The 11,040-nt window shown below is 34.9% G+C and overlaps 1 protein-coding gene across 1 annotated transcript; it reads right to left on the bottom strand.

Annotated features, from left to right (window-relative positions):
* Positions 1–1,995: 1,995 nt before the first annotated feature.
* LOC132171323 (putative receptor-like protein kinase At3g47110) lies at positions 1,996–9,873 on the bottom strand. The gene is made up of 4 exons (XM_059582612.1): positions 8,903–9,873; positions 5,612–5,755; positions 2,639–4,642; positions 1,996–2,458 (listed from the first exon to the last, which is right to left on the bottom strand). The coding sequence occupies exons 1-4, from the start codon at positions 9,822–9,824 to the stop codon at positions 2,106–2,108; spliced, it is 3,423 nt and encodes a 1,140-aa protein (XP_059438595.1). The 5' UTR covers positions 9,825–9,873; the 3' UTR covers positions 1,996–2,105.
* Between the last annotated feature and the right edge of the window lie 1,167 nt (positions 9,874–11,040).

Raw genomic sequence — 11,040 nt, 5'->3', positions numbered from 1 at the left:
GTTCTGATGCGCCGATGGTGGCCTTTGATTGGCTTGGGTTGGTGGTTCTTCGGTGCGAGCTCAGCTTCTTGATCTTGTTTTCACCATTGCTGCGGATATTGTTTTTTTAAGAACGGTTTAGTCGTTCCCACAGACGGCGCCAAACTGTTGAAGCAGTTTCCGGTATGGTGAATTTAAGGGAATCCAAGTCTCCGAGCTATGCCTTTCGTTGTTCACCTTTCTGTAAGCCTGCAAAACTAAAGCACGCGTTAAGAGGATGTGCCAGGTGTTGGCCGGCAGTTCCTCCTCCAATGCTTAAGTCAGTATGTATATAAGCTTAGTATGCATCTTCATGGTCCCTCATACCTTTGGGATGAGGCCTTTTATAACTGAGCATGCAAAGGTGGTTATGATGGCCGGTGCGGAGGATCCGGGATTTGAGCGTAACGGCTGGAAGAGTTATTAATATTTGTGTCTCCTCTCTTTATGATCGGTAAGAGGCCGTTACATATGTTGACAAGATTCCGAAGATGGCATGTATCTGTGAGACGTTGATCTTGCTATGTGCGAGCTGTCTATGTAACCGAGCCTTGTCCCTGATATGATAAATGCATCTAGATTTTAAGTGCTGGAGGTTCATTGTGGCCCCATACCTGGACTCTTGGCCGTCCAAGAGTGTAGGGGACGACATCGTATCCATTGCTTTGTGCTAGGCGCGTTTGGTAAGCCCATTTGGATGCACCAGGCTTTCTTGGGTCCACGGGCCTTTGACCCTTGGGCTCGGGTGATAGGTTTATGTGTAACACTTTCTATATGAATAACTTTTCCAGTATACAATGTTATGAGCTGTTAGTTGACATATCATTTCTATCTGCTGGTGTCCCCCTAAAGCTATTCTTCAATGTTAACCAATTCTGTGAGAATCTAACATTAGCACTTGTACAAATTCTACTGCTGCCAAGCCATGGCCTTGGATATTAAATTGCCAAATTGTTGTCTGTTCAGGAAACTTTCATATCTATATAACTAATTAAGCAGCGTATGCTTGACTTTTAATTTATTTTTAGGGAGTGAGTTTTCTCTTTCTTTTTTGTTTTGGGGTGGAGTGGAGAGTGTTCTATTGTTGATTTATCTGGTTGTAAGTTCAAAGATTCTGATGCTAATGTTCTCCTGTGTAAAAATTGGGGTATTCCTGGTAGTTTTCTGAGTTAGTAGCTGTTTTGTACTGCTGCTGTACCCTGGTGGGGCTCTGTTTTGCTGCTGTTTTGTGCTGATGGGTTGCAGTTGGTTTGCTGCTGCATTTGATTAGTTGATGGGAGTTTCTGGTGCCTGTTATTTGTGAGTTTTTTTTTTTTTTTTTTTCTTCATTTAGCTGATTCTTTGTATAGTTTTCAGTGCTGCTCTCTTTGAGGGTTTTGTTTTGTAGTGTTGTGTTTGTGTATTGGTTACTATAATCTTGTGTAAAAATTGTTGTTTGTTGCTTGTTTGCTTTCTCAGTAGTTGTTTGATTGTATTTGTTGTAAAGTTGCTGCGCGACTTCAGGTCCAGTGGGGTTTTACTTCTGCTGGGGTGGACTGTGTAATCTTTGTGTTGTATGAAAAATTTTATTCATCCAAAAAAAAAAAAAAAAAAAAAAAAACCATTTGACTTATATTTGAAGTTGAGTAGGACAGCAATAATCAACTTTCCAGCCCTTAAATTTAAATGGGTAAGTGAATCTGTTCCTTTCAGTTTCTATGGTATTTTGCGTGAAATTCCGGGTTGACATTTGAAATAAAGGGCATTTGGTCAGTAGGAAGCTTCTGTATGTGCTAGATTGTAATTGTTTTTCTAAATGTTTTCCACTGAATTAACCGAAGCTCAAGGAGAGAATTGGAAATTCAGGACCTTTTGTTAACCGATGATTTTGTTGCCTTCAACAGTTTGAGACTAACTTAGAATACCCATTGGCGATTATATATAGGTTACTACAATCATAAACTATACCATTTATAAATGTTACAATTATTATCTATCATAACAAAGCAGTGGATATAAACAAATCTCTTTAGGGGAGTCTCAAGAATGTTATATTATTTCAAAAGTACAAACATGAAATAGCTCTAAAAATACTTGATGCTCTCATACTAGCTTTCTTCGGTATCTCGTAGAAACTTCAATTTGATTTTGTTGAGTGTGGTTGAAATATGTTCTGCATTTACTCTGTCTTGGGGTAATGTTGCACAACACTGCAATGCCAACCCTATTATGGATAATATGCAGTCCTCTATAGAAGCATAATCTCTTTCAGTTCTCAACAAATTGGCATCGACCACATTACTCAGTGAAAGGGGTGATGATTCCTCAACCCAACGCTTCAAGCTCATTTCTCCAGCAAACATGTTATCTGTAGGTTTCTTTCTTGTGAAAGTTTCCATCAGCAAAATTCCATAACTATACACATCACCTCTTGTAGAAACAAGTCCTTCTGATCCATACTCTATTTTGTAACATAACAACTAATCATGAGAAAGTAATTATGCATTGCACAATAGTGAATGAAAAAATTTCAAAGATATAAAACGCTAAAATAAATATTCTACCAAAGGCTATGGTTATCCATGTATGCATGAGTAGAATGACAGACATGTAAGTTCTAGTTGTAGGTTAAAAACATCACCTGGTGCCATATACCCAATAGTAGCGAGAGTCATGGTTCGCATCATAGAATCCTCATCACCTAATAGTTTGGCAATGCCAAAATCAGCAACATGTGCGACCATATCTTCATCTAATAAGATATTGCTCGGCTTCAAATCACAATGAACAATAGGTGTTGAATAACCATAATGAAGATATTCCAATGCTGATGCGACGTCGATCATGATATTCAGTCTTTGTAAGATACTTAAACAACAGTCTTGAGAATACAACCACTTCTCTAGGTTCCCGTTAGGCATGTATTCCAATACAAAAGCTTTGAAGTCCATGTTACTACACGTGCTGATGATTTTGACAAGATTCCGATGACGAATATTGCGTAGTACCTCACACTCTGTATCAAAACTCTTGAATGCCCCTTCTACTACCAAGTTGAAAACTTTTATTGCAATAATCATTCCATCTGGGAGTGTCCCTTTATATACTGATCCAAAGCTTCCTTTACCAAGTAAGTTGCTTGCATTGAAGCCCCCTGTTGCTTGGAAAATTTGTTGTTGGGAAACTCTTCTCCATGTCACTATTGGCAATGAGTTTGCCTCCATTGGAAGTTTGGCATTCCTTTTTCGGCATCTTGCCCATACTAACACAAGAGCAACTACAAGCAGTATTAACCCGATTGTTGGTAGTACGTACTTTAGTATTTGTGTAGCTCTAGTATTTTTTGGTTGAGAAACACCTTCTTTACATGGGGTAACTTGGAATCTGGGAGCACCACAAAGTCCATCATTTGACATAAATGATGCAGCAGAGAAGTGTACAAAAGGTCCTCCTATAGGAATTTTTCCATGTAGTTCATTGAAAGAGACATTTAGATATTTGAGGTGTGAAAGTTTTTCTAGGGACTTGGGAATATCTCCAGATAAATTGTTATTAGAAAGATCTAAGAATTCCAAGCTAACCAATTCACCAAAAGATTCAGGAATTGAGCCTTCTAATCGATTTTCCGCCAAAGAGAGATTAGCTATATTTTCTAGGCCATCGATTGTTGTTGGGATATCGCCGGATAATTGATTTCTTGATAATTCTAATACTCTCAAGACCTTCAAATTTCCAATCTCGAATGAGAGAGGGCCACTTAGGGAATTTGTTGAGAGGTAGACCTCCAAGATATATGTAAGGCTCCAAAAGCTCGAGGGAATTATGGAAGTTAATCTATTGGACTCCAAGTAAAGAACTCTGAGAGAAGTTAGATTATTCACACATGCAGGAATAGGTCCAGAAAGCTCATTAACACCTAAATACAACTTAAACAAGCTCTCTAAATAACAAATATCAGATGGGATGGGACCGTCTAGTTTATTACTATCAAGTCTCAAAAGTTGAAGCTTGTGCAATCTTCCCACAGTAGTTGGAATTGGTCCAGCCAATTCATTGTCTCGTAGGGACAAAGTAATCAAGTTGCTTAAATTGCCTATATCTCTAGGAATGATGCCCTTTATATTGCAATTGTCTATGTAAAGAACTTGAAGAGAAGTAGAGAGATTTCCAATAGAATTGGGAAGGATGCCATTCAAGAGATTATTTGACAAATCTAAAACGCTTAGATATGCCAAATTTGACAAAGAGGTGAAAATGTTGAACTTTGGAGTTGAAGACTCAATGGTCAAATTATTTCCTGCTAGGTTGAGCCACTCGAGGAGCCATAAATTACCAAGTGATTTAGGAATTGAGCCTGAGAATGAGTTTCCGTTCAAATCTAGTTGAGTGATTTGTGAAGCATTGGAGATAGAGCTAGGTATTGTTCCACTCAGTTTGTTTCTTTCAAGAAAAAGATGTTGAAGATTTGGAAGAAATAGGCCTACATTTGATGGAAATTGACCTGAGAGGTTATTGCCAAGCATTGCAATTTCACGTATTGTTGAGATATTGAAGATCTCAAAAGGAATTGGACCCATAAAGTTGTTTCCACCGATATTGAGGCGCTCAAGGTTTTGTAGATTGCCAAATTCTCTTGGTATTACACCTGGCACAATATGAACAACCATGCATATATTATTATTCTAAAAAATATATATATATATTGTGCTATAAATGAATCGTACATACACGTGAACAGTTAGTTGTTTAATAAACCAACCAAAACTTCAAATTAAGAGTTAATTAACAAATAAGCCACTCCACCCACTATCATCGTTTAAAAAGGCAATACGCACTAGGCTTAACTTGGTTAAATGGGTGTGGATTGAGGAAGTAATGAACCTGCATGGCAACTGCTAATGTAATGTGTCAGCCCAACACTTAGTCAATGAGGCCTATATGAATTTTTCTTCTCTGTTTTTTTTTTTTTTTTTTTAATTTTACATATAACTAATTAAGTACATGTATAGCCTTTAGATATGAATCCACATACACGAATAAAGCAACATGTTTTTGGAGTATTTATTCAAGCTAAAAAGGGTTTCACATCAGACAAAAATTTTCTCGAATGTCTTACTGAATGCAATTTTTTGTTAACTAAAATTACCAGCAATGCTTTGTTATTAATGCTTTCAGTTAATTACAACAAACCATAAAGAGAGCTAATTATAAATTAGGAATTAAAAATGACCTAATTTTTCATTACATTATTGTGCTGCATAGTCAAATAAATTCCAGTTAGCAGATTTATTTGCTATTAGAAAAAAAATTGGTTCGTTTGTTAAAATTTTCTTCTTCTGTTTTTTATTTTTTCATTTTTTTATTTTTATTTCTTCATCTTCTAAATACAACGGGTTAATTACATTTCTCCCGGCCCTCCCCTCTTCCCCTAAACTACCACTCCATTGCACTTCATCCCTGAATTGTAGTTCACTACATTTCACTCCCTTAAATTATCACTTTATTATGAGTAGGTCCCTAAGTCAGATTTGAGCGTTAAAATTAATAGAATTTGTGGCAAGTGACATTCATCCATATAATCAAAATCAACTAAAACAAGATTAATTAAACATACCTTCAAAGTTGTTATCGCCAAGGTGTAACCAGGTAAGCATGGTTACGTTCCCAATTTCCAAAGGTACTCTTCCTGTGAAATTATTAGTCCCCAACAATAAAACTTGCAGTCCTTTGCACTTGAACAAAGTTGATGGGATAGTCCCTGTAAAACAGTTACCAATTTCGAAACAAATATTAAAATTTGCTAAGTGGCTAATTAAAGACTAAAACAACACTAAACATGCCTCCAAAGTTGTTGTCAAGTATAACTTTGTGGGCATAGTTAAGTTTTCAATTTCTTGAGGTACTCTTCCTATGAACCTATTAATCGGAAATGATAAAATTTGCAGTTGATTGCACTTTAACAAAGTGTATGAAAAATTATCTATAAAACAATTGAAATTTATGAACAAATATTAAAATTTGCTAACTCACTATACACTACAATAATGCTAAAGATGCCTCCAAAATTGTTCTCAAGGTGTAACTTTGTGAGCATAATTAAGTTTCTAATTTCTGAAGCTACTCTTCTTATAAACACGCATGCAACGATAAATATTGAAGTTTTTTGCACTTGAACAAAATAGATGGGAGTTGGCCAGGAAATTGATTATAAGATATTTGAAGTTGTTGTAAGTTGGGAAGAGTATCGAACATCCGTAGGGAGTTCACTAGACAGCTTATTAGATTGGCAATAAATGAAAAAATTTCCATGTGTGAAGGAATGAAGCCTACAAGGCCCATGAAAGAAAGGTTTAAGGGGGCGACCTGATGATGGCAGGCAGTTATCAAAAGCGATACCGACCCAATTGCAAACAATGGTGCCGGTGGACCAATTGTTTGTCAAATCATAAGAAATACGAGCCTTTAAGCCAAAAGAACATACCGATTCATTGTAATGTTGGACAGTATTGCATGAGGTAAGCTTGCCATGTGACATTGTACCAAGACCTAGTGCCGCACAAATTAAAGGAGGAACAGGAAACAAGTTACGTCCAATGTTTGTTTGAGGCACTCGCCCTACTGGTATTACTATTGTGAGCGCCAGTGAGACTAAAATATAAAATGATCACAACATTTAGAAAATTAAAAGAAAGGAAAACTTCACTTACTTCCTTGATGTTTAGATATTTTTGCAATGGTAGTTTTAAGGGAAGCTTCACAAATGACTCATAAATTACCACGTGTTTTGAAAGGACCGCTCCAAATTTTAAAAACCCTCAAATTCATCCCCTCGAACTTTCAATTTGATGCAATTTACCCCTCCGTCAATTTTTACCATTAAACACTAACGAAAACCTCTAAAAAGATTAAATTATTCTTCATTTTTTTTTTAAATGAAAAAAAAAAAAAAGAAAAAAAGAAAAGAAAAAAGAAAAAAGGGGTCACAATTAAGGTGACCCAACTGTGGGTCACCAGCCTTGTGATTTTTTTTTAATAATAACTTTATTTTTTAATTCTTAATTTAAAATTAAGGGTAAATTTAGAATTTTTTAAAAGATTCAGGGGTATAATAGTCATTTTATCACTTTTAAAGTTTAAAAACTGACGGATGGGTGGTACATTGCATCAAATTGAAAGTTCAAATGATGAAATTGAGAGTTTTTAAAATTTATGGAGGTCTTCTCAAAACGCCTAATAGTTCAGGGGTCTAAAGTGAAGTTTTTCCTAATTCTAATGTTTAAAAAGTTGCAATGCCAAGTCGATATGTTTGAAAAATTTGCAATGTCACCTTTTTGTTATAATTTTCTATTAAATCTTAACGGAAGACACTAAAATACCTAAAATAGCCTTACTATAAAAAAAAATTGCAATGTAAACTAGTCTATCGACCCATGACAGTGGGTCATGTAACCCACAACCTACCTTGGGTTCTATGTTTTTTATTTTTTTTTTTATTTTTTTAAATTAGGGGTAATTATCATTTCCCCCAATGAACTACTACTCGATAACCATAGACCCCCATCAACTACCAACTTTACATTACGACCCCATCAAATTACTCTTTTGTTAAGTAGGACGGTCAACTCATCACATGCGCATCACATGCCTTGAATGCGTATGTATTTTTTTTTTTGGGTAATTATTGTTTTCCCCATAAACTACCACTCGATTACCATATACCTCCATCAATTACCAACTTTACGCGGACGTGATGGGTTACCCGTCTGACTTAACGACCTTGACTAACGGAATAGGAGTTTTGGTAACAAAATGGTATTTTGATGGGATCGTAATATAAAATTAGTAGTTAATGAGGGTATATGGTAATCGAGTGGTAGTTCAAGGGAGAAAATGATACTTACCCCAAATAATTATTTAATTAGGGTAATTTTATATTTTGAAAATTTTTAGGTATAAGGGACATTTCACTCCTATATTGTCTGATTTAACCCTAAGCTCTTAGGGTAAGGGTGACAACATTGCAAATTTTCAAACATGACGATTCGACATTGCAAAACATTATAGATACGATTGCAGAAATGTCTATTAAGGGGTAAGTGAAGTTTTTTCCTAACAAAAAAGAAAAAGAAGATTGGAAATTTTGAGAAAACGATGGTGGGTTGATTTGGGCGACATGGCAACAACTATCTAAAAAAGCAAAGTAAAAACATTCATGCATTGAAATGAATTAAAAAAAAAAAAAAAAAAAAAAAAAAACATTGCTAGATGATCAAGAAGTTACCGTACCTTTACCATACCTTTCCCATTTATAGTGAACATAATTAATCATTATTAAATGTAATAACCTCATAGAATACAGAAGAATGCCAATTTGACAAAAGTCTTGCATCATAATAAATCCACCGTTTTTTTTTTTTTTTTCTTCTACCTATACTTTATTTTATTTATTTTTTATTTTTAGTTATTGATTATCACCGTTCTCAATTCCCATCATTTGGAAAAACCAAAACGTCTGGACTTATGAGATAATACAATTTTTGAAATGAATCCGACAAAAATTAATTTGGATTAGGAATAACAAACTTGAAGAGATGTGATTTTTCAAAAAAAAAAAAAAAAGTAACATAGCCCAATTTTCTATAACCAATTCTACCAAAGGTCATCGTTAGTATCGTAGACTCATTTTCAGAAACATTTACACCCTACAACAATAGATAATTAGATTACTATCCATTACAGTTTTCTTTTTTCCCTGAATCGCTCATTTTGTTTTCTTGTATCCTCTCCACAAATTATCTTCTACTTTCAATTGAAAGACACCGCATTGGAGGCAATAAAAGGAAAATATGTTGAATCAATGATAGCATTCATATAATCAATCATCTAAAGCAAGGACTAAACATACCTGTAAACTTGTTGTTGTAAAGGTATAACTCTTTGAGCATGATTAAGTTCCCAATTTCTGAAGGTACGCTTCCAGTAAAATTATTACTTGCTAATAATAAATATTGCAGTTGTTTGCACTTGAACAAAGTGGATGGAAGTTGGCCATAAAATTGATTAGAAGATAGTCGAAGCCAATACAAGTTGGGAAGATTATCAAACATATCCATAGGGAGTGGACCAGAAAGCTTATTACCTCCTAGGTCAATGGCTTGTAGTAATGATATATTGGAAATAATGGAGGGCATCATGCCAGAAAGCATGTTATTGCTGAGATCAATTCCTTGCAAGCTGTTTATGTTGAAGATGGAGGATGGAATGGAGCCCGAAAGTTGGTTATAACTAAGATAGATTATTTGCAACGAAGATATGTTAGATAAAGATGGTGGAATACTCCCGGTGAAACTGTTACCAAGTAGGGACAAACTTTGAAGTTTTGATAACAGTCCCATCCATGATGGGATTTCTCCGCTGAAGTTATTGAATCCAAAGGATAAGTATTGCAATCGATAAAGATGAGCCAACTCGTTGGGTAGAGAACCATGAAAACTATTGTTTTCGATGTCTAGACTACGAAGAAATGAAAGATTTCCTACATGTGGAGGAATGGTACCAACGAGATCCATGTAAGAAAGATTTAAGGTTGTGACTCGATGATGACGGAAACCACAAGTGATACCGATCCAATTACAAACAGAGGTGTTGGTGGACCAGTTATTTGTCAAAACATTGTGAGGATCATAAGAAATTTGAGCCTTGAAAGCAAGAAGAGCAGCCTGATCGGTAGTAATGTTGGGAACACTTGCAATAACTAGGCTTGCCATGTAAAATTGTAGCATGAGAAGTGCCATAAAAATGGGAAATGGGAAACAAGCTCTCTCCATGAGTAGGTAGTGTATGTTGGTTGAAGTTCTGAGGATTACTGCGTGTTGAAGTGAGACTAATATATGTATATATAAAAGCAGATTGCAGCATCACAAAATTCAAATGAAAGAGAAAATATGTGCCTTGGGAAAGAAAAAGAGGGTGGAATGGTTGACTACTAATGAATTCCCACGTCGCCAAAATTTATTCCTAGATGGAGAGATCCATCACTATAACCATCATGACTATCACTGAGAGAATTCCAAATGCCGTGCACAACGGTGTAGAAATTAAGACATTTCAAGTCAATCTTTCAAGTCAAGGTGTGAGAATCCGACCACTTTCCATGTTTTCTAATGTTTGGAAATGGATTCAACCAAAATTAATTTGGATTAGGAATTTTAGCATGTTAGAATTAATATATTCAGTATCTCATCTTATTTACATTATATTTTAACATAGAAAATAAATAACCCCCAAGATATTTTCAATCAACAACATGTGCAACCATGTGATCATTTGGCTTTAGAATGCCGTGCACTACAGTGTTGAAATAGGCATGATGTAGATATATTCAGATGCCAAGTCGTCTACGCTAATGAGGACTAATTAAAATCACTAAAATGAATGGATTAGAGGCTTGGTGAAAAATACTTGCTTTGCTTAAGTCAATTGAAAAATACGTACCTAATCTTTAAAAGATTAAAAATAAATAAATAAAATTTTCCAAAAAAATATTTATAATAAAATATATATAAAACAAAAAAAAAAAAAAACAAATTAATTTTCTTTTTATTTAAAAAAAAATAAAAATAAACAGAAAGTCAAATTAGTTTTATTTTTTTAAATAAAATAAATTTAAAACATAAGAATAAAAAAAAATAAAAAAACAAATACAAAAATTAACTTGTTCTGTTGCTAGAAAAGAAAAACTAAACACAAGTTGGTTAGAACATAACTAGACTAACTCAGTGGCGGAGCCACATGGAGGCCAGAGGTGGCCACGGCGCCTACATGGGATTTAAAAAAAAAAAAAAATTCTACACAGGCCACTTCAACTATTAAGAGAAAAATATATAAGCGGTCCCTACGTGAAATTTTTTAAACTCCTCCATTACTCATTGGCTTCTCAAATCTAGTGCTTCAGCCTTCTTTTTCCTTTCTTTTTCTCATTTTTCTTCTTTTCCCACCTTCTCCGCCAACTTCCTCTTTCTCTTTTTTGTTTTTTTGTTTTAT

This window comes from Corylus avellana, chromosome ca2 (genome assembly GCF_901000735.1).
Source record: "Corylus avellana chromosome ca2, CavTom2PMs-1.0".
NCBI classification, from domain to species: domain Eukaryota; kingdom Viridiplantae; phylum Streptophyta; class Magnoliopsida; order Fagales; family Betulaceae; genus Corylus; species Corylus avellana.
The sequence above is the reverse complement of the archived record's forward strand: the minus strand, read 5'-3'. Positions and strand labels throughout refer to the sequence as shown.

What these genes read in the sequence shown, in the direction of transcription:
- LOC132171323 (XM_059582612.1), bottom strand. Translation starts at nt 9,824, where the DNA reads ATGGAGAGAGCTTGTTTCCCATTTCCCATTTTTATGGCACTTCTCATG. An exon ending in TTACAACAACAAGTTTACAG is followed by an intron (nt 5,756 to 8,902) that starts GTATGTTTAGTC and finishes ACTGTTTTACAG; the next exon opens with GGACTATCCCATCAACTTTG. An exon ending in TGGCGATAACAACTTTGAAG is followed by an intron (nt 4,643 to 5,611) that starts GTATGTTTAATT and finishes ATATTGTGCCAG; the next exon opens with GTGTAATACCAAGAGAATTT.